Source organism: Odocoileus virginianus, chromosome 8 (genome assembly GCF_023699985.2).
Source record: "Odocoileus virginianus isolate 20LAN1187 ecotype Illinois chromosome 8, Ovbor_1.2, whole genome shotgun sequence".
NCBI lineage: Eukaryota > Metazoa > Chordata > Mammalia > Artiodactyla > Cervidae > Odocoileus > Odocoileus virginianus.
In genome coordinates, this window is record NC_069681.1 from 38347205 (window position 1) to 38371858 (window position 24654).

At 40.9% G+C, this 24654-nt stretch overlaps 1 protein-coding gene across 1 annotated transcript in view; it reads left to right on the plus strand.

The window, feature by feature from the left end:
- Window positions 1–24654, plus strand: part of LOC110127197 (ATP-binding cassette sub-family C member 4-like) — a 141958-nt gene that overhangs the window by 77545 nt on the left and 39759 nt on the right. Inside the window, exons 20-21 of the mRNA XM_020877307.2 lie at window positions 8738–8817; window positions 24097–24247. Coding sequence (XP_020732966.2) covers window positions 8738–8817; window positions 24097–24247 — 231 coding nt within the window. The remainder of the gene's footprint in view (window positions 1–8737; window positions 8818–24096; window positions 24248–24654) is intronic.

The following is a 24654-nucleotide window of genomic DNA, read 5'->3' on the forward strand; positions in this document are numbered from 1 at the left end:
CTTCATAGTTCCTGAGACAGGAGATCTGAAAGACTTGGTGGCTAATCTTGGATTAGGACTCCCTGGGCACTTTTGATCATTTAGCCATTGCCAGTGATGTGGAGGGTTCCTGAGAGGCCAAGACCATTTTTCCAAGTCTGTCCACTAAGGATAAAGGCATTCTAGGGAGTGGTAGATTACCAGGAGCTACATTTGTCAACAAGAGTCTCAGGGAGGAGAAAAGGGCTAAGGCTGGGATCTGAACAGATGTGGTGGGGACTGAGGACCTGCTTAGTGGGTGAATAGAAAAGAGAGGAGGGCCCCCCATCAGAATAAGGATATGGGATCAGGAGTGGTGGAAGGGAGGTAAAGTGGGTTCCTCTCTTCTGTCTCTTCTCTCCTTACTATTCCAAAAAACATGGTATAATATTATTTCATAAAGAAAGGAGGTTGTAAATGAAATTACTTTATGGCAAGTTAAGGCCTGTTGATAATTATGTGAAATCAAGAGAAGTCAAAAGTGCATAAAAAGTTTCCATGCAGGCAATTTGGGCAGAGGTCTAAGGCAGGGCTTGTGAAGTTGGGTATGGGTAGTTGGGATATGCTAGATATAAGATGTTCTGTAGGGCAGCCAAGAAAGTTTAGAAAGAGTATTCTCTTTCTAAATTCTCTAATAGGAAAAAACTATCAAGGCACCATCCTTAGGAAAAAATAAAAGGCAGCAAGGGATTTTGCAGGAAGTTGCCCTGAAAAGTGGGGTTTCCATGCCTCCTCTCTCTTGTGGGTGAAGATCTCAGGATGGCTCGACAGTAGCACCCAGCCCATGATAAAATATTATTGCATCACCCTGAGCAAGGTTGGATCTTGTCTCCTCCATCACTGAAAGTCTGATTTATGAAAGAATTTGAACATTTCTGTTAGCTGCAGAACCCTTTCTTCAAAGGCCGACTATGTGAAAGTCCAGATGTTTGAAAGGGGTTCTGTTTAGGATGGGCTGGTCGGTGAGAGAGATGGATGGGGTGTCTTGTCCTTCACGTCCTTTTCTGCCTCATTCTCCGGGGAACCTCTGTTGAATCTCAGATGCCTCACAGGACAAAGTTTGGAAATGACTAACCCTGGTGACCTTTCATGTCCCTTAAAACTCTAAAATCTCATAAGGACAATATGAACAAAACCTGTCGCAAGTAGGGTACTTCATAATTTAGAAGATATCTGCATAATCATATTTTTTATTCTGTGAATGTTATCATTTCCCTTTTACAGAAAAGGGGTTTGCCTCTCAGTGGAGGTTGACTGAGTTGTCTAAGGCCTCTTGCTGCTGAGGGTCAAAGGAGGACCAGAACTTGGTGGTTCTTCCACTGATGGTTTCCTAATTCTCTTGCTCTTTCAATTTCTTTTTTTTTTTTTTTTCCTGACAGCAAAGATAAAGAGACTGTGGAGCTCCCAGCCTTCTACAGCTCCTACTCCTTTTCTTAGTCCAGTCGGTAAATTAGTTTATGTAGAACGATGCAGGAAGTCCCCTGAATTACCTGCCACCTCCAGGCTCCACTGAACACTTATCCATTGGGCCAGTTTTGCCCCTTCCCCTTACATTGTACCTGGAAGTACAGATGTGTTTTCTCTGCCCCTTTGGAGGGACTCTGATCTTTTTTTTTCAATAGGCTACTTAGATGTAGATCCCATTTCTTACCAGGACAGAGGGTCTTTTATTGTTCTTCCCACCCCTCCATACTCCACTGGACTCAGAGCCTGGCTTCAACCCAGCACTGCTGGCTTCTGACTCTGCAGGGCTGTCAAACCAACAGATTATTCTTATCAAAGGAACTAGGTTCTAGAACCATAGGTGAAGCTAATTGTGGGTGCATATAAAGAAGGTCACAACACTGGAGTGTTCAAATAACATATATTCTCTTACTTACCCTCAAGGTCAGGTGTAGCCTGATATGTCATCTTTTTGACTGGAGCCTAGTACCACTTTTGTGGTAAAGAATGGGGCTCAAAAAGACATACACTATGTCATGGGTGAACCTCAAAAATATTACTCTGGGTGAAAAAAGTCAGACTCAGAGACAACAAATTGTACAATTCTGTTAGTATGTTATGTCCTGAAAAGGCAAATTTATAGAGAAAGTAGATTAGTGTTTGCCTGATCTACAAGTGGGAACAGGGTATTACTATGGCATGAGGGGATCTAACTGGGGGCATAAAAATGTCTTAAAACTTATTTTGGTGGTGGTTGCATCACTCAATAAAGTTACAAAACTCCATTGAATTGTACATTTGAAATGGGCAAATTTTATGAGATGTAAAATATACCTTAATAAAAATATACTTTGGTATTTTATGATATATAAATATACCTTTTTGTTGTTGTTTAAAAAATAATAAGGCAGCCCAGACTAGAAATAGGGACTTCCAAGTTTTAAGTTACAGTTGGTGATAAGTAAGCAGGGTATGAGTCAAATGTAAGAAGTTACTGATTCCACCTTAGATTCTGGACTCAGTTCTTAAAATGTGATTATTGTGAATTTGTACTTTGACATTCAGAATACAAGTTTAGTGTTGTCTTTCATGATATTTTGTCTTGTGGAAAATGTAGAAAATTGTGAACAAGAGCAGTTAGGAAGAACCTGATTTTTTCTTGGATACCATGGCCATTCAGTGGGGGTACCTCCCTCCCCCTCCACTCTTTCCTCCACTCTTTTTCTGCTTTCCTCTCCTTCACCCCCTCCTTCCCCCTCCCAATTTTCCCCAGTCTTTCTCTTGTTCTCCTCTCCCTACTTTACCTTTTTTTTTTTTTAATTAGATGCTCAGTTGTTACCCTCTCTCCTGTGTTGTTTCCAAACACAGCATCCTCAAACACACACAGTTCACATTGCCAGCCCGCTTTGATCGAGAGGAGGAATGCCACTGGCTCCTTTCAGGCCCTCATTAGTCAGTTCAGTCACTCAGTCCTGTCCAACTCTTTGCGTCTCCATGGATGGCAGCTTGCCAGGGCTCTCTGTCCATCACCAACTCCCGGAGTTTACTCCAACTCATGTCCGTTGAGTCAGTGATGCCATTCAACCATCTCATCCTCTGTCGTCCCCTTGTCCTCCTGCCTTCAATCTACCTTGAATCCTCAGGGCGGCCAGGTCCGTAGGCCCTGTCCAGCAAGTGGCCCTGCCTCTGCCCTCAGACCGTCACACGGGGTTCAACCCCCTCCCCCCCCGACCCCCGAGTCTCCTCAGCTGCAGAGACACGAACTGGCAGAAGCACAGGCCCACCTCCAGGTGGCCAGGGGCCCCCGCAGCCTCCTCCCACTGGGGGAAGTGCCTGTGGGCGAAGCAGCAGGCGTAGCTGGAGGCGAACCGCAGGATGGCCTCCTGGAACGCGGCCTCGCCTTTGGGGGCGTCCAGGAAGGCCCACTTGCAGTCGCCCAGCAGCACATACACGAAGCAGAGCTTGTTCTTGGTCTCGAAGCCCATGAGCACCGAGTGCGGCGCCCGCAGCAGGTTGGCCTCCCCGACACGGCACTCCAGCTCCCTCATGGTCCTCTTGGAAGACCTTCGGAACCAGCACAGGGTATTGACGCTTAAGATCATGAAAAAGGGGGCGAAAAATACATTGGCGCTGATCACGAGGAGCCGCTGAGCTGGTGGTTTTGCTAGGCCCCAAAGATGAAGGGTAAGAACAGCGAGGCTGCGGAGAGGAGAATCAGGACTATGGCAAGGATGACCCTGCAGCCCAGATAACGCAGGAAGCAGCGGGGCAAGCGCACGTCTTTCAGGATGCCCACGGCTCGCTTGTACAGCTCGGGGTCCTCCAGCACCTCCTTCAGGGGTCCGGCACGGCCAGCGTGCTGAAGCTGCCCACCTTCCACGAGGGCAGGCTGTCCCTGTTGATGCAGTCCAAGGTCAGCAGGGCCTTCCCGCTGTAGAGGGCGGGGGCTGAGCGCAGGGCCGGGGGGGCGCGCCAGGCGCTGGTTGGGGATGCACAGGAGTTGCACCAGCTTCTGGTAGAAGCGGCCGTCCGTGGCCTCCAGGTAGGTCAGGTGGCTGAGGTGCAGCGGGACCCAGCAGGGCCACAGCAGGACGGGAAGGACCAGCTTCCTCTCCAGGCAGGAGCCCACGAGGGACAGGTCGGCCTCCAGGAGGCACCAGGGGCTTTGCACAAAGTCCTCGCTCGGCACCAGCAGCACCTTCTGACTCTGCTGGATGCAGCCTGCCATGTTCTCCAGCATGTTTCTGCCGGGCGTGAAGTCCCGCTTGTGCAGGCACACCCTCAGCCCCAGGAGCTCGGCCTCCAGGCGGCCAGTGAGCCCATGGGTCCACACGGCGTCCACGCTGCTATAGCTCACAAACAGGTGGAACTGATCCCCCGGCGCAGGAAGCCATGCATGCTTCCCCAGGTCTGCCTCTGGTCCCTCCAAGGGGGAGAGGGTGCTCCCCCGCAGCGTCCAGGCGTCCAGGAGGCAGAGGCTGCTGCTGTGCTTCTTGGGCACCAAGGACCTCCATTGTGGTGCCCACCCTGCCCGCTCCCCACGCCCGTCCTCAGAAGAGGCCTGGGAGCAGCCGGGGCGCTTCTGCCCCAGACAAAAGGACTTCTGCAGCCAGTGCTTTCTGAGATATCTCTGCTAAATCTGGTCACTGTGGGCTCAGGACGACTGCTCATGCACAACCTCGCAGAAACAGGCCAGGCAGTCACCGCGTGCCTGCCCAAAGGGGCGCGGAATGGGACAGGGCGGCCCGGGGTGGGGCAGGGGCCCTACTTAACCTTTTTGCACAGTACACAGTTGTTGAAGAAAGATGAGACTATCTTGAAAAAATTCAAATTGTACATAAAACGTTATAGTCTTGTTTCAGACTTGTTGTTCATGTTGTTTTCTACTTCTGATCTGACAAATATGCAACATTCAAACCTTTGATTCATTTATTAACTACTGGGGACACAAGTGGAATTTCTGGGTCAGAAAGGATGTGTTCTTAGAGCCGCTTACAAATACTGCTCGGTTTTCCCCCAAATCTACCAGTGCAGTGCAGGTGGGAGTCATGTGGATTTTCATTATACACACCTCCCAAATGTGATCTGGCCTCCAAAATTTGCCATCATTGTTGGCTTTGTAATTGACTTTATCCTGTGCAGGATAGGGGAGGTGGGGATACAAATTTATCCCAATACCTGGGGTATTGATGTAGTCTTGGGCACAAATCATTAACTGAGCCTGGCCATCAAAGTCCAGTCAAGAGTCCATGGCCAAGATGGGGAACCATACCTGATGAGGGATTATGAGGCACCAAGGAGTAGTTGCTTCAAAGGGTTTGATTCACTTCTTTCAAGGAGTTGAAAGGCTGTCATATCAAGAGAAAGTAGATTCACTTTGTGTGCTTATAAGGGCAGAAAAAGTGACACAGGTTGGTGTTTCAGAAAAGCAAGATTCAGTTTAATGTGAGAAAGTCCCGTCTAACATAACAGTCTGAAAATAGATTGGGTACCCCTGTTCATGTGAGTCCTCCTTCCCTCTACATCCCTGGAGATATTCCAGCAGGGGCCATGTGGATGAAGAGTCAAGGTGTGCCTATGAAGGAAATTTATCATAAGGATTTTTATTTGAAGACCTTTAAAAAAACTTCAATACGACAAGGTCATGAACTTGAAATCACAGCTCTGGTTACAATAGTGTATCCCAAAGCCCAATGAAATATTCTGTAAACACCATTTATTCTCTTAATGTCTGTTAGTGCAAGGTAGTAGCTATTAAACTTTCTAATCTCACATTTTCTATACTCCATGCATTGATGAATAAGACTTTAGTCTTTTGACCATCTTTCACAGTTGGTCAAAACTTTGATTTTTTTATTTTGATCAAAAAGTTGATCAAAAACATTGACAGTTTTTGTAGTGACTCTGTGGAGAGATGGTTTTTCTCATTGCTTTTGTTTTCCTTGTATTTTACATATTTGTTAACCCTGGGTCTCTCAGACCATAAGACTCGTACATCTGGTGAAAGGTAAAGGGGTGGTTTTCATGTAATTTTCATCCTTCAGTAGCCTTTTCATATTAAAAAATAATCTAGCACTGTTTCCAGCACTTTCTAAGACCAATCATGTTTGTAGTGTTTCTGAATCCTGCTACGTTTAACTTTGCATCTTTTCCAGCAAGAAAATCACAACCATTTGAACTATACCTTTAACATTTCTTGACATGTGTTTTCCTTATTTCCATATTGTTATTTTGTGAAGTAAAAAAAAAAATTACTAGGGAAGCAACAAAATTGATAAGAATATGTGGGGAAATTCTCCATCTGATTTTAATGTTTCTAAAACTGAATTGATTAAATAATAGTCCAATCTCTTACCCCTGGACCATAAAGAAGTCTAAGTGCCAAAGAACTGATGCTTTCAAATTGTGGTGCTGGAGAAGACTCTTGAGAGTCCCTTGGAAAACAAGGAGATCAAGCCTCAAACCAGTCAATTCTAAAGGAAATCAATTCTGAGTATTCATTGGAAGGACTGATGCTGAAGCTGAAGCTCCAGTACTTTGGCCACCTGATGTAAAGAGCCAACTTACTGGAATAGACCCGGATGCTGGGAAAGATTGAGGGCAGGTGGGGAAGGGAATGATAGAGGATGAGATGTTTGGATGGCATGATCAACTCAATGGAAATGAGTTTGAACAAGCTCTGGGAGGTGCTGAAGGGCAGGGAAACTGGCATGCTACAGTCCATGTGGTCACAAAGAGTCAGACAGGGCAGAGCAACCGAACAACTACTTGCCCCTCAAAGCATGATCTGGGAAGCCACCATCAACTGGCCACTTAATAAGAAATGCAGACTCTCTAGTTCCCCACTAACATTCCTGAATCAGAATCTGCATTTTATTAATAACAAGTGGACCTTCCCACAGTACCTGGTAGACTTTCCCAGGTGACACAATGCTGCAGAACCTGGGGGAATAGTTATTCTTTCACCTTGGTGATTTGGATACCTGTTAATTCTCCTGGCATTATGACTTGGTTTGTTTACCTGCATGAGCCAATTTAATCCTGAGATTCACCCTCTAAAGCAGGCATTCATAGAGGCTCAGAAAAGTTGCTACTTGGACCTATAAAGGTATCACTAAAAGACAGTTTCTGAAGTGTGTATTTCCTACGTCTGAGACAGGAAAGTTGAGGCTCAGCCTCTAATGCTGGCCTGGCCAAGAGTGATAGTCTCCAGTGGCCTCAATTCACCCTGTGCTTCCGGTGAGCCAGGTGCCCTGTAGAAAACAGCAGAGTCACTCATCGTGGCAGTGGAAACTCAGCCCCCAGCCACTGGCTTTGTCTGAAGGGCCTTGGAAGGAAGTCACCTGTGACAGAGGTCAGGAAGAGCACCTAGAGATGCCATATCTCACCTGTAGGCTGTCTTCCCAAAGCCTCAATTATGAAAGAAGTTCAGAAGCCTAGATAATATATTTCTCAAGAGTTGCTACACCAAAGTAGTCTCTGTGAATGTGTGTGTGTAGCTTCAGTTTCTTCACATTTAATCATAAAAAGACTACTGTTAACTGAAAAAGAAATAGTACAACCTAAAAATTGAGAATTATGCTTTATTCGGTGGACAAAACTAAGGATTTATGCCCAGGACACACGCTCTGAGATAACTCTCAGATACTGTTCCAAAGAGACAAGAGGCAAGGGGAGGAAGGATATATAGGCATTTTTGCAACAAAGACCAGGTAGTCAGAGCATCAAATGATTCCTGTGAATAAAAGAAAATCAGATTCTTCCAGTTAGGGAATTTAGCACTTTTCTGTATATGGGAGGATACAAGAGTTTGGGCTCATTGAAATCATTCCTTTGAGATGCATCTCAGCTATTTGGGGTCAGTATCCTATGTTTTCTCACCCTGAGTTTTCTCAGGGTGTACCATCGGAAGATGGCTGCAGGGTCCTTATGACTGCAGCATCCTTTGTTTACTGATATGACAGGTGGCATTTTTACTTCACACTAGATATTTATTAGAAATTCTTATCTTCCAAACCCACAGCCTCTAGGATATACTGTTTTCATGGATTCTGAGTAGGTAAATAAAGTTAGTGATGATAAGCAATTTTTAGTCATTAATCGATATTTTAGTTTTTCTGCCTCCATTCCTCTGTTTTTCTTGATTGCTTAAGCATGATTATGTTTATCATACCCAGTACACCTCTGGAAATAAAGACTTGTTACACTGGTAGTAAACTCACAACCTGGATATGGCAGGAATCCACAATTTCCCCAGATTTCCCAAAATGTGAAGTTCTGTGAACCATCTTGAGGAAAAAAAATTATAGAACAGTTATAGTTATGTTTATTTAAAGAATATCACTTAAAATTAATTTGATAATTTTGCTTTTAACTAAAGCAAAATCAGAGTAACAGGATTTAACTGAAGTATTTTGAAACTGGTAGTTTACCAACTTGGCACTTGGTGAGTGTCTCAAGTGGGATGGATGTAAAAGAAGGAAACTTTCTCAAATCCACCAGCCCTTCCCGATACAGCCATGAGATTTCCCCCACCAATTCTTTTAATAACACCTCAATTTCAGTTTCCCAACCACGGTCATTTGGTATCTTTGCTTCTCTTTAGGTATCATCCTGTTTTCTCTTTCTTCACCGCTGACATTGGTGTGTTTCATATGAATTTATAATATATTAAATATATATAATTTTAAAATATTGTTTTGATTTGATCATGGATTGTTCGTCTTACAGGGTCTGTCTGGGGAAATGAGTAATTTCTCATATCCTTTTCATACAGGAAGAATTTTAAATCGTTTCTCCAAAGACACTGGGCATATGGATGACTCGTTGCCCCTGACATTTCTTGATTTCATCCAGGTAATGTACCAGTCCTGTCAAAGTTCCCCCAGAGAATGGTAGAGTACCTGTTTCTCAAGACCTTTTCACAGGGGCTGAGGGTGGGCCTTTCAGCCTGGCAGTGTATCCTGTTACCTTGAGCAAAGGTCATGTTTGTAAGAGAAAGGGGAGGCTGTGATTGGGAGGCTGAGTTAACATGAGTGACACCTGGGCCAGGAGTGGCTACACAGTCACTTCAAGGTTGGTCTAAAGCAGTGACATGCTGGGTAAGTGGTTATCCCTCTGCCTTCCAGGTATCTCACTGGATTCCCTTTACTGTGAGCACATTTCTTATGCTCACAGAAACAATCACCTCTCATGGAAAGATGACCTAGAGGAACTAAATTATGCATTGTATTACCACAAAGAACAATTATTTACTATACTGCTTTGTTGTTTTTTTTTAATAAGCTAAGTGTGGTTACAAAGAAAAGATTAGTAAAAATAAGGTGAAAATTATACTTGAACAAAGACAATAGAGAGCAGTTATTGAAGATACAAAGTCTTAAAGCCAGTAATTCAATTAGAGAATGAAAGTCATCTAAGAAAATGTTTTTGTAGGCAGCTTTTCTTTTCACATGTTAATTGATTTTCTTAAGGTGTCTTTAAGGAAAAAAAGACAAATACAGGAATATCTTATATCCAGCCTTTGTTTTGTCTGTCAACTTGAGGTGCTAAAGAAATGATGTTGGATCATGTCATCTCTCATCCTCACATTCAGTATCATTGCTCATGTGGGATGTTTTTTCTATTATTTCATTTTGTCTACTTTTCAATGATTCAGTCTGTGCAGATTTTCTTCATTTCCAAGTGTTAATTTTGCAAATGAAATGCATTTATCAAAACATGCACAGAGAAATGCAGCAATGAATATGACTTAAGACAGCACAGCCTATTGGTAAAGGCTTCTATGGTTGACCAGTGTGAAGTAAGCTGAGACTCAGAGGCAGTGCACTTTTGCTGTGAAGATGTCTGATTTTTTTCTCTTTTGCAGACTTATTTTATAAATAAGTCCTTTTGGGTTTAGCTATATGATTTATCCCCAGAAACAATCTTTCAATATAGCAGTGCCACGTTTTGACTATGATTGCTAATTACGTTAAGATTTTGTGAAATCTTTGTGTTTCTTTGCTACTGCTAGCTGGGCCAAGGTTGAGTTTCCAAAGCTGTTTGGTCCACTGTGTGCTTAGCACATGGTTAGCTTCACAGTCAGAATCTGTCATGTATCTTTGCATGATGTAAAGAGGGACAGAGAGAGATGCTACCTGATTTCAGTGTAAAACATTCTCAGTTGTGTGAGAAGAGAAAATCGAATCTCACTGATTTCCAGTCCCAGCTCTTCCACTTGTAGTTTATCTTGAAGTTTGGGACCTCCAGGTGGATGCATCCTGTAGGTCATTGAAAGTGAGAGTCTGGTATTTGAGGGAGAGACCTAGGATGAGTGTGGCACCTGAGTATTGTTTACTGAGAGGGTTGTAGCTGGATTGATGAAGATGGATAAGGTTGCCTAGAGAGAATGAAGCTTTTTTAGGGGCCAAGATCAGAAGCTTATGGAAGCCTCAATATTCAGAGAGGAAGCAGAGAGGGAAGGGAAGCAAAGGAGACAGACAATGAACAGCAAGGAAAAGAGGAGGAGATAAGTTAGGGAACTGAGGATGGACAGGTCTGTTCAGTGCAAAGAAGGTGAGTACAAGGTAAGTTGTCAGCTGATTCGGAATCAGGAGGTGTCTGGTGAGCCAAGGAGCAGATTTCAGATGTGAGGAAGCCAGCGTGCAAAGGGCTGCAAATCCAGGAGGCATGGAGGGAGTTGAGGTGAAGGCAGGCTACTCCTGGAAGGAGTCTGACCAAAAGAGAGAGGTCCATCTGGAACGTAGAGTCAAGGAGGTGTTGCTGGTTTTTGAGGTTTGTAGTTTGTGAGTTGGGGGTGTGTATGAGATGGTGAATGGTATTCTATCCCTCCTTCCCTTCATCAGACAGGGGTTAGAGTTGAGGCCCTCAGGTACAGCAGTGAGCCAGGCATGAAACCCTCACCTCAGGGGTCTCCACCTCTCCCAGGGGAGGAAGACATTCAGAGATTCACCCCTTGCTGCCTTTGGAATCCTAATTGTGCAAGTGGAAGGCCTTGAAGGCAGACTGGATGTGGAGGCTGGAGGCAATGAGGGAGCCTGCCTCAGGAGGTGGGCGGAGCTTCTAGGAGGTGACCTTTGGTCCCAGATGAGAAGAAAAGGCCACTGTAGATGGTGAGGCAGGAGGGGTTCCCTAAAGCTGAGTTCCTACATAGGTTCCAGTCTTTTCTCTCTGTCATCACCTGAGAGTGGGGAAGGGAAGGGTCTTGAAGGGGGTTGTTCAGTTTTGTTTTAAAGGACATAGTGCCAAGTGTGTTCAAATTCACTTTTTGATAACTCTGCTTATCCTTGGTGTATTTGATACTTTATCATTTTCATTTTTATTAATTTTAAAGTGTTTATTCCATATACTTTTCCTCATCTAGTTCCTTCTTGTTCCCTTAAATAAATCTCAGGTAATTTAATATTTTGTAATAGTGATGCCAAGTGTGGCTAATGAAAACCCCAGATACTGAGTAGTGGTCCACACTGCAGGACGGTCCACCCAACTGGTGATGTCACTCAGAGACCATATCCCAACAGAGGGGTGATCGTGAGTTTGTACACCATCCTGTGCACTGACTCTTGCAGCTACCAGAAATGTTGCATGTCCAATAACATTATAGTCACTGGCCAAAGTAGAGCTGTTTGCAATTCCAAAAGAAGAAGGGAAGTGGCATAAAAAAATTATGAAGTGTAATTCCACCTGATAATCATTTATGATATCAACAGGTTTAAAGTGCAGTGCTGAGCCCCTCAGCCTCCCTTCCCAAGCTTGAAGTTCTCTGTCATCCTGCCTCTGCCCCACAAAACCACACTCTCCTTCTCTGTGAAACAGAGAAAATAATATGAACTTCTTAAGGTTTGTTGAGAAAACAAAGTAAAATTGTTTTATTAAAATTCTTCATGTCATATCTATGTGCATGTTGAGCACTGAATAATGGGTTTCTTTCTCTTGTTTCTTAATGTTGCTCAGTTGTGTCTGACTCTTTGCCACTCCATGGCCTGCCAGGTTCCTCTGTCGATGGAATTCTCCAGGCCAGAATACTGGAGTGGGTAGTCCTGCCCTTCTCCAGGGGATTTTCCCAACCCAGGGATCAGACCCAGTTCTCCCACATTGCAGGTGGATTCTTTACCAGCTGAGCTACCAGGGAAACCCTGATATTTTCCTAGTTTCCAGGCCCATAAATACCAACTTATGAGTTTGTATCACAGAGATTCTAGATTTGTCATCCTTGAAAATTTTAATGTATACTTTCTAATGTAGGCTCACAATAAAAATAGATTGTTTTCAAGATAGACCATTGAACATTAACTATTTCAAATTAATTTAATTTTCATTCAATTTGCCAAAGTTCCAGATAATATTGAGTAAGGTGTCTCAATTATCTTGTCTACAATTCTTTTCATTAAAATCATTGCTTCCAAGAAATCTTTCTGTTAGCCAAACATGTGAAAATGAAGATAAGGTATAGAAGTCAGATTTAGACATTTTAATTTCTTAAAATAAATGTTGGGGACTGCCCTGAGCATGTGAACTTGCACACGGCTGCCCTCACCAAACTGCTGTCATTTATTGAGGAAAGTGGAATTACAAAACATTTCTCTCCCCTACACTCCTCATCCACACCCACACAACAGCAGGAGCTTGGCTGAGCTCACATAATTGACTCTTCACATCCTTTCATGGACACAAAGGGCTAACCTGGGGCTGCTTGAGCCACCAATGCTGGTTGTGGTGAGAACACCAGGGACCTTGTCATTCCCTCCTCAGCACACACAGAATGCACTGGCTGCAGTTTTATGAAGTGAAAGTGCCCAAGATAAAGAAAATGTGAAGGAGTTGACCTCAGTCACTTCTTTCCATAAAAGAGGGTGCAAAAGAATAAGCTGCTGCATCTGGATATTGAGAACAAAGCAAGCCTAAGATTTAGCCTAATAGGTTGAATCACTTCCTTTTATAGAAGCACAGAGTGGGACTGCCTTTACTTGTATCAGTACCAGTGACCCTTACATTTCATTGTATAGAGATGTCAGGGAAAGTGTGTAGAAAGCATTCCAGCCTCTGTCCCTGAGCAATGACTTTGTCATTATGAGATCTCTGTGATGTGTTGATCCCATCCTTTACCCTCTCCCTCAAATTCCCATTGGGGATGTTTAGCTTTTATATATATTTAATTCTAGTGCCTTGTGGATATTTTCTTCCAGTCTGTCTTGCCTTTTTATGTTTTTAATGGAGATCAAGTTTTAATTTTGATGTAGTATAATGTGTATCATTTATTTTTTCCTTTTGTAGTTCATGTTTTTGTATCCTAAGAAATGTTTGGGTATCCTTAGGAGGGTGAAGATACTTTCCTATTGTTCTCCCTGTTTAGAAATTGATGCATCTTGCATTAATTTTTTGTGAATGGAAGAATAGTTAGTGGTTGATGTTTATTTTTTTCCAGCTATTCTAGCCACATTCGTTAAAATTGACACTTGGTTAAAAGTCCTTTCAATCAATGTAAGGAGGTATGTGTCTGTATGCTGTACTTTGTTCCACTGATCTGTTTATCCTTGTAGCAATATTGCAGTCTTGGCTATTGTACATTTTGGTATGACACAAAACCCAGTAGTTGAAGTCCTCTAACTTTGTACTTCTTTGTCAAGATTATTTTGATCATTCTAGATTCTTTACTTTTCTGTGTAAATTTTAAAAGCCTTTCAATGGATTTTTAATCAAAGTCTGCTGGAATTTTTATTAATATTTTCTTTTAGCTGTAGATCAATTTGAGGATTCTGAGTCTTAACAATGTTGAATCTGCAATTATGGATATGGTCTTTCTCTCTGCTTATTTAGATCTTTAATTTTACAAATTTTTTTTAAAATTTTTAGTATAGACACCTTATACTTCTTTGGTTAAACTTATTCCTGAATATTTGATGTGTTTTCATTATAGTATTGGATTATATTTAATACCATTTCAACTGCTTGTTGCTAGTTTATGGAAATACTGTTGATTTATTTGTGAATTCACTTTGCATTTCTGGAGTTGGTGCTGGTGTTTTTTAAAATTCTGTAGGATTTTTTCATAAATAATCGTGTCAACTGTAAATAATGACAGTTTTACTTCTTCATTTCCAATATTTATTTTTTGTGGCTAGAGCTTCCGTATACTGTGGAATAGAAGTGATAAGACATTCTTGAACTCTTAGGACAAAACTTTTTCAACATTTTTTCATTATGAATGATGTTAACTGTCATTTTTTTTAACTGTCATTTTTTTAAGGTAGATATCTGTCATCAGATTGAAGATGTTTCTGTTAATTCCTTAATTGCCAAGAATTTTACTTTTTTAAAAAAAAATCAAGAATAGGTGTTAAATTTGGACAAATATTTTTTTCTACATCTCTTCAGATAATCATATGATTGTTCACCTTTACTCTTTTAATGTGAATTAAGTGATTGCTATTTGAAGATTAATCTTACATTCCTGGAGCAAGCTCTACTTGGTCATAATATAGCATCTTTTTATTTTTTTATGTATCATTGTGTGTAATTCATTAATATTCTGTCAAGAAATTTTGTATCTGTTGTTCTTGAAGGATATTGATATGTAATTGGCTTTTGTTGAAATGTTTTATCAGCTTTTGGTATCAGAATTATGCAGGCCTCTTAAAAAGAAATAGGAAAGGTTTATATTTTGTAAAGGTCAATTTTTTGTGTCAACTTGGCCAGATTACATTCCCCAGTTATTCAATCAAAAGGTAATCTAGGTGTTGTTCTGTAGGTATTTTGTAGATGTGATTAAAGTCTATAATTGGTTGACTTTAAGTAAGGAGAATTATCCTTGATAGTCTGGTAGACACAATTCAGTCAGCTGAAAGGCCTTAAAGGCTAAAAAGCTTCCTTTGAGAAAAAGATATTCTGCCTTTGGAGAACAGCATCAACTCCTAGTCAGGAGTTCCACCTGTCCTTTGTGATAACTGGCCCTGTGGATTTTGAACTTGTTTCGTTGATTTTTCTGCTTAAAAGTTAGTCTTCTGTTTCATTCATGTTTGCTTTTCTCCTATTTCCATTCTTATGCATACTTTAGTTTAAGATGCTGGGTGTTATTTTCTGTTGTTTTTTTTTTTTAATTAGAAAATGTATCTTAAAATTCTTGACTTTTGCTCTTCTTTTTTTTCGGTAAGACTTTGTTTTTTATTAGAGCATTTTTGCAGTTCACAAAAATATTAAGAGGAAAATACAGAGATTTCCCATATATTCTCTGTTGCCTATTAAAAAATGCTTAAACTGTAAGTTTACTTCCAAGCATAATTTTAGTTTGAAGCTTCCGATTTGAATGTTAGTGGATTTTCATTTTCTTTTATGTCAAATGCTTTCTAATTTTATTGTAATTTGAAGAAGTCAGTATTTTCAAGAGTGTTATTTAGCTTCAAACATTTATTGATTTTCTAGTTACCTTTTTGTTACTGATTTCTAGTTAAATGCCTGTAAGTTAGAATATGTTGTGTACAATTTATGTCCCTTGAAGTTTATTGATTCTTGCCCTAGTATAGCACATATGTAATTGAAGATAATATTTTATGTATTTATTGACTGCAGTATTGTGTATTTAATTCAGTCACTTCTACTAATCATGTTTTCAATATGTTCTATATCCTTCTTTATTTTATCTGCTTGTTTTATCAGTTTAAATATCATACTGTGAATATTGAATAGCCTATTTCTCCTGAGTTCTGTCAGATTTTCATTTTTATATTTTGGCACTATGTTATTAAAATATTATATAAATGTAGATTTAAAAAATGATCTTCTGGATAAATTGACCCTCTATTCTCATTAAATATTTCCCTTTATTTCTAAGAATCCTACCTTACTTCATGTTCACAGTGGTGTAGATAGGTACTACAGCTTTCTTTTGCTTAGTATTTTTATGGGGAACCTTTTTCAATGTTTTATCTCCACATTTAAATGCTATTATTTTTAAGGTGTGTCTTTTATTTATTTTTTTTTCCATTTATTTTTATTAGTTGGAGGCTAATTACTTTACATCATTGCAGTGGTTTTTGTCATACTTTGAAATGAATTAGCCGTGGATTTACATGTATTCCCCATCCCGGTCCCCCCTCCCACCTCCCTCTCGACCCGATCCCTCTGGGTCTTCCCAGTGCACCAGGCCCGAGCACTTGTCTCATGCACCCAACCTGGGCTGGTGATCTGTTAAAAGTAGCAAATAGATAGACTCCAGTTTTGAATTTTGTAATAAGTTTGAACCCTGACAAAAGCTAGAAAGAAAACTATTGATCAATGAGATACACTGAACATGAAGGAAGAAGTGCACCATGTTTCCCTAATGCTTTCTGTTGAGTTGGTTAACAAATTATAAACCAGGCACCACCATTCACTTTTCAGTGGAGTTAGCTGTGATTCTCCATGGGAGCAAATTAAAGGATACCAAGGACCCAGAGCTGGTATGGTTGTGAAAAGATACAAGACAGCCAAATGAGGGATGAAGAGTGTGATTAGTGTATCCCAAGGAAAGGGTGGGTTTACAGAAGCTTAGTCTTAGGGTTCCTATGTTTGTGTAAATCCCATCATAGAGATATGACACCCCAGTGTTCTGTAGTGTTCCAACTAAACATAGTTAACTGAGTTGGGTGAGGTCAGAGCAAACAGAGGTGATAAAGATAGGATCTAGGATCCAGAGCTGAACTCTGAACCTCCTGAGATATGCACGGTACCATATCTGCTTACATGCAGAATCAGTAATAACCCGAGGCTGGCATTAAGTTTCAGTTCAGTTCAGTCACTCAGTCATGACCAACCCTTTGCGATCCCATGGACTGCAGCACGCCAGGCTTCCGTGTCAATCACCAACTCCTTGAGCCTACTCTAACGCATATCCATTGCGTCAGTGATGCCATCCAACCATCTCATCCTCTGTTGTCCCCTTCTCCTCCCGCCTTCCATCTTACCCAGCATCAGGGTCTTTTCCAATGAGTTGGTTCTTTGCATCAGGTGGCAAAAGTACTGGAGTTTCAGCTTCAGCATCCATCCTTCCAATGAATATTCAGGATTGATTTCATTTAGGACTGATTGGTTTGATCTCCTTGCAGACCAAGGGACTTTCAAGAGTCTTCTCCAACACCACAGTTCAAAAGCATCAATTCTTCAGTGCTCAGCTTTCTTATTATCTAACTCTCACATCCAATACATGACTACTGGAAAAACCATAGCTTTGACTAGACAGAGAAAGTAGGGAAAACCACTAGACCATTCAGCTATAACCTAAATCAAATCCCTTATGATTATACAGTGGACATGACAAATAGATTCAAGGGACTAGATCTGATAGATAGAGTCCCTGAAAAACTGTGAATGGAGGTTTGTGACATTTTACAAGAGGTGGTAATCAAGACCATCCCCAAGAAAATGAAATGTAAAACAGCAAAATGGTTGTCTGAGGAGGCCTTACAAGTAGCTGAGAAAAAAAGAGAAGATAAAGGCAAAGGAGAAAAGGAAAGATATACCAATTTGAATACAGAGTTCCAAAGAATAGCAAGGAGAGATAAGAAAGCCTTCCTTAGCGAACAATGCAAAGAAATAGAGGAAAACAATAGAATGGGAAAGACTAGAGATCTCTTCAAGAAAATCAGAGATACCAAGGGAACATTTCTTGTAAAGATGGGCACAATAAAGGACAGAAATGTTACAGACCTAGCAGAAGCAGAAGTTATTAAGAAGAGGTGACAAGAACACACAGAAGAACCATACAGAAAAGATCTCCATGACCCAGATAATCACAGTGGTGTGATCAGTCACCTAGAGCCAGGCATCCTGAAATGTGAAGTCAAGTGGTCATTAGGAAACATCACTATGAGCAAACTAGTGGAGATGATGAAATTCCAGTCAAGCTATTTCAAATCCTAAAAGATGATGCTGTGAAAGTGCTGGACTGAAAATGCCAGCAAATTTGGAAAACTCAACAGTGGCCACAGGACTGGAAAGGTCAGTTTTCATTCCAATCCCGAAAAAAGGCAATGCCAAACAATGCTCAAACTACTGCACAATTGCACTCATCTCACATGCTAGCAAAGTAATGCTCAAATTTCTCCAAGCGAGGCTTCAACAATACGTGAACCATGAACTCCCAGATGTTCAAGCTGGTTTTAGAAAAGACAGAGGAATCAGAGATCAAATTGCCAACACTTGCTGGATCATTGAAAAAGCAAGAGAGTTCCAGAAAAACATCTACTTTTGCTTTATTGACTATGCCAAAGCCTATGACTGTGTGAATCACAACAAACTGGAAAATTCTTCAAGAGATGGGAATGCCAGACCACCTGACCAGCCTCCTGAGAAATCTGTATGCAGGTCAAGAAGCAATGGTTAGAATTGAACATGGAACAACAGACTGGTTCCAAACCAGGAAAGGAATGCATCAAGGTTGTATATTGTCACCCTGCTTATTTAACTTTTATGCAGAGTACATCATGCAAAATGCCAGGCTGGATGAAGTACAAGCTGGAATGAAGATTGCCAGGAGAAATATCAATAACTTCAGATATGCAGATGACACAACCCTTATGGCAGAAAGTGAAGAAGAACTAAAGAGTCTCTGGATGAAAGTGAAAGAGGAGAGTGAAAAAGTTGGCTTAAAACTCAACATTCAGAAAACTAAGATCATGGCATCTGGTCCCATCACTTCATGGCAAATAGATGGGGAAACAATGGAAACAGTCACAGACTATTTTCTTGGCCTCCAAAATCACTGCAGATGGTGACTGCAGTCGTGAAATTAAAAGACGCTTTCTCCTTGGAAGAAAAGCTATGCCCAACCTAGACAGCCTATTAAAAACAAGAGACATTACTTTACCAACAAAGGTATTAAGCTTAGGAGCTTACATTTAAAAGCCTTCCATGTTTTTCCTTTGTTTCTATTTCTCCTGTAATGGAAGGGTAGTGAGTATTCTTTAACATGTACGTTTTCTTTTTTAATCCTTTCAGAGCTTCATGTAGTCTATTCAGGATTTACTGCCTCCACAAGAATCTTGTGTTAGCCAGTAGCACAGTGATTGCCATTTCATTGAGAGGTTATTTTTAATCTCATGTTTCCAGAATAAACAGGTAGAAGAATTTGCCCTACACCCACATCAGTAAACAGCTTACAGATCAAAAACTAGTCATCATTTTTTTCCTCTCTAAATAACAAGGAAATCTTGCCTTGTTTTCTTGCCAAGAAGTGAATCTTACTTTGTTTATTGCACTTAAGTTATATCTTTCATAAAATCAGTAATAGTTTAAGGCTATTTGGATGATTTGTATTTACCATAGCTTGAAACAGAATTCTTAAGAGTCTGATACAGAATTAAAGGTTCAGAAATTCTTTTGAGATGCTAGCAATCTTAATTACCCTGTTTTTATTTTTTAATACTGTGAAAAAATAATAAAACTACTATTTACTGACTAATGGCTTTATGATTAAGTACATATTTCACATTTTGCCTGGGCTGGTGGCTTAGATGATAAAAAAATCCGCTTGCGATATGGGAGATCTGCGTTCGATCCCTGGGTTGGGAAGATCCCCTGGAGTGGGGCATGGCGATCCACTCCAGTATTATTGCCTGGAGAATCCCCATGGACAGAGGAGCCTGGCGGGCTACAGTCCATGAGGTTGCAAAAAGCCAGACATGACTGGACTGAGTGACTGAGCACTCACATTTTGCCTAATACAAGAGCAAGCAAGAGAGAATTCGCATAAGAATTCAGTTCAATTCAGTCGCTCAGTCATGTCCAACTCTGTGACCCCATAAACTGCAGCACGCCAGGCCTCCCTGTCCATCACCAACTCCCGGAGTCCACCCAAACCCATGTCTATTGTGTTGGTGATGCCATCCAACCATCTCATCCTCTGTCATCCCCTTCTCCTCCTGCCCTCAATCTTTCCCAGCATCAGGGTCTTTTCAAATGAGTCAGCTCTCCACATCAGGTGGCCAAAGTATTGGAGTTTCAGCTTCAGTATCAGTCCCTCCAATGAACACCCAGGACTTCTCTCCTTTAGGATGGACTGGTTGGACGAAGTGAGCCAAAAGTATGGAGGGAATATTTATTTGCATAAAATAAGAAAAGCAAATGTTTACTCTTGTTTAATGAGAACATGTTCTTTGGCACAAGCTTCACAGAGACTATCAAGAACAGAATCCCTTAGGATAAAGTTTAAAGTAACATGTAATAGATACCTATGAATTTCTACAGGACTGTAAGCAATTTGTAAGTTAAATGCACAGGAGGTAAACAGGTTCTTGTATTTCAAACTGTGCTTGTGAAAGGAATATGTTAAAATCTGCAGTACTACAATACAGTGTTAATTCTGCAGATCAAGACTTCCTGGTGAAATTTTAATGTTTTTACCTCTATCTTGATGCTAAACACCATACAGATGTTAAACAGTTAAGCTATTCAGGCTCATTTTCTGTCCTTAGGGTTTATGTATTTATTAAAATTATATTTTTTTCCAAGTCATCTTGCTTTTGGGGCTTAGAACTCATCTTTCTTATGAAATTTTCTTTTTTCTTATTTAAAGAATAATTCTTAAACTAACATATGTTAGTATGTTCTATTAGTGAGCACTTTTAAGAGCTTTCAGGCTTTCCTGGTGGCTCAGCTGGTAAAGAATCCACCTGCAGTGCAAGAGATCTGGGTTCGATCCCTGGATTGGGAAGATCCCCTGGGGAAGGGAATGACTACCCATTCCAGTATTCCGTCCTCGAGAATTCCATGGACTCTATAGTCCTTGGGGTTGCAAAGAGTCGGACTCAACTGAGCAACTTTCACTTTAAGAGCTATCAGTGCTCAGTGAGCTGAGTAGGCTGTTATTCCCTGATTAACTGGGAATCGAGGACTGGATCCCCACTTGGGAGAGACCAGATCTGACCCCAGGAAACCCAATAAAATTAGAATATACAGACAGAAGGGAAAATATATAACAAGAGTATATTTACACATTAATTTTGGGGGGCCATATGTCATGGTTTATGGGATCCTAGTTCTCTGAACAGGGATCGAATCCGGGTCTATGGCAGAAAAAGTGCTGAGTCCTAACGACTGGACACCAAGAAATTCTCTAGATATTAACTTTTTAAATATAAATTTTGCCTCTCTATGTGATACAGTATCAGGCAAGAATTAAAAGAAGAGGTTTGAGGTCAAAATTACCTTCTTTGGACAAGTCAATAAACTTCTCTGAACATCTGTTTCCTGCTTTGTAAATGGAGAGGATAATCTCTCCTATTCATATTGATGTGAGAATTAGATTAAACAATGCCTGTGAAATATTTGTGAGGTAGCGTACATGGCAAGCCTCTTAAAATGTTGTCCATTATGGTATTTGGGAGAGCGGGGGTAACCATCATTTCTCTGTGAGATCGAGAGAAGTGTGGAATTCCTCCAGTCTTATGTGAAAACTTGCTGTTGTGGCCTCTAACAATAAATTAATGTCTTATTTTTCAAATTTTTTGATTGGTCAGGTTTTTAAACAAGCAATATTTTCTTTTCCTTTTGTTTACTGCTTTTGTATATACTTCATTAACAATTCATTTAGAGGCCAGTGTGGTTTGTCAGAAATAGCTGCTCACACCACAGCATCTTTCTTGAGGAAGAGAGGTGCTCATTAGACTTCCTTCCATAGGTGGTGGTGATGGGCCCTCTGCCTTAATGATCCAACATTCTAATCAGACTGTTGTCATTCTCTGCAAACTAAAGAATTATCCTGAATTGTGAATAATCACCATGTACTCTCAAGTGAAAGATTTCGTCCAAGAATTTTTTGTATTTGTTCATGTGGCTTCATTGTCTTTGGGTGAAATTTCCCAACTGGTGTGCTCCTAATAGGTTATAAGCATATCAACATGATTCCCCTGCATCTTGGGGCATCAGGACTTGAGTCACTTGCTTCTAGGTCAACATTCTTCTTGGTGTGCACACGTCATGGTCTCTGTCATAGTGTGACAGAAGTACAGAAACACTGGCCATGGTGAGGTGAGTCATCAGATTGGCGTGAAATCCAATCATAGGGTGGGAATTGTGTGTGTAGCTTGGATTAGGCTCCTTGGAATTCCTGGGAATATGGAAGAAAGAAATGAGATTGGCTTCGGGGAAGGGATGTTTATTGCATACCAGAATCTTTTGTTTCCTTCTTCAGATGTTGGCTTTTTCCTGTATACTATGTTTGTCTTCTACCAACTTATATAAAGAGTTTGAGACAACTGACAACAAAAGATTCAGAAATTTATATACATAGATACATACAAATGTAAACCCATACATTGTATGTATATATGTGTTTTTATAATATAATATCCAATCCACAGTGAGGGTGGCTATAGTATGACTGATAGGTAGAAATAAAACTCTTAGAGAAAGCCTTTTTTTTTTTTTTGCTCAAAAACTCTGGCTCCTTTTTGCTCAAAATTTTTTATCAACTGTGATTATTACCTGCAAATTATTCATGCCACTCATTTTCTTTGTTAAACCAGCCTGTGAAATTCAGTCATCAGTCTCTTAGAATCCTCCAAAAAGTGTTCATGTATCCTGCCTGTTTCTCCAACACTCCATGGCTTGTACAGATCATCACGGATTTGTATTCATCTGAGCTCATAAACTTCAGAGGCCTTGGCCCAGGCCGTGTGAATCTGCACATCCCCACCACCCCACCTCACTTCCCTATAGCAGACAGACACTAATTTTTATTACATTTCTGTCACCTGAAGCTTTATACCATAATATACTTTTCCTGATAAAGATGGAAACTTAAGTTAGCATCATACAATGCTTTGATTTTCTATTCTGTGTACATGTGAGCTAAGTCACTTCAGTCATGTCTGGCTGTTTGTGACCCTGTGGACTATAGCCCACCAGGCTCCTCTGGAATTCTCTAGGCAAGAATACTGGAGTGGGTTGACATGCCTTTCTCCAGGGATCTACCCAACACAGGGATTGAACCCATATCTCCTGTGTCTCCTGCATTGCAGGCATGTTCTTTACCAACTGAGCCACTGGGAAAGCCCAGTTCTATTCTACCTGCTGTCTTTTTAGGCCAAGATCATTTCCCAAAATAAAATTACCTCAGGGGATGAGGTGATAATTGAGTGAATATTCATAGACCTCTTAGCACAGTGCCTTGCATATAGTAAGCACCTGGTAAATGTTGTCTGTTATAATCATTAGCCTTTGAAATAAGCATTTTAAATACTTAGCATAATGAAAAGAAGTTGGTCCTACATTGAGAGCCAGCTTAAATGTGTCAAAAGCTTAAAGCAAGCTTAAATTTGCTCAAAAGCAAATTTTGAGCGAAAAGGAGCCAGAGGTTTTAAGCCAAAAAAAAAAAACAAAAAACTTCTTAGACTTTCTCTAAGAGTTTTCTTTCTACTTGTTGGTCATGCTATAGCCACCCTCACTGAGGGCTGGATATTATATGTTGAGAGCAGGCTTAAGTGTGTCATAAAGTCAGACTCCCCACCTCTGTGAGTTATGCTTTGTTGTCTCCATCAAGTTGTTTTCCTCTCCCTGTGCTTCAGTGTTTCCATCTGTAAAATGAAATAGTACTATTACTAGATAGGGCTGGTTGTGAGAAGTTAATACATGTGAAATTTTGAATGTACAGCTTGTACACAGTCAGCATTTAGTAAATGTTAACTATGGTTAGAAAACTGAGAAAGAAAGAAGAATTTCTGTTTCCAAAGTTCAACATTTAATTTTGTCCTACTTTTCTGGACACTGAATGTGTAATTAACCACATCTTTCTCTCCACATGTATAGCTGAGGCTTCTGGATTCCTCACCTGTGATGCCTGCTCACTCATCTCTCTACTAACACCTACTGACTTTGGATAGTTTTGGATTCAAGTCCTACTCAAATATTCTCATCTGCCTCATCAGTTTACTGAGTGTATCATAAGAGCTAATGCCCAGAAAGTTCTTATCAGAGTGTTTGACACATGCAATAAATATCATAATGACCACAAATAATTGTATTTCTTTGGATGGTAAAGCATTTCCTGCCTTTCCAACAAATCTTTTGAGTAAAGGAGTTGAATCCCAGCAAAACAGTCAAGTTTATCTTTGAATAGAATCCTTGTTAAGGAGGTCTCTGTACCTATCTTCTCTATTTCAGATGTTTCTATTTATGACTGGTGTGGCGGGTGTGATGGTGGGTGTGATTCCTTGGATTGCAATACCTGTGATTCCCCTTGGCATCATTTTCTTCCTCCTTCGGATATATTTCTTATGGACGTATGGAGATATCAAACGCCTGGAATGTACAAGTGAGTGCTAGCGTTCTGAGGTTGGGATGGCTATGTAGGCTGAATTCTGTTTATGCCATAATTAACCAGACCCCTGAAATTCTGCAGACTGTCTTCCAGAATTTTTCACTAAGTTGACTCATTGGAAAAGACTCTGATGCTGGGAGGGATTGGGGGCAGGAGGAGAAGGGGGCAACAGAGGATGAGACGGCTGGATGGCATCACCGACTTGATGGACATGAGTTTGAGTAAACTCCGGGAGTTGGTGATGGACAGCCAGGCCTGGCATGCCACAGTTCATGGAGTCGTAAAGAGTTGGACACGACTGAGTGACTGAACTGAACTGAACTGAACATTGGGTAATTAAATACTATGACTCCCAAGAGTCAGCGTGGCCCTTAAGGTAAATGGATCTGGTGGCAGGTCAG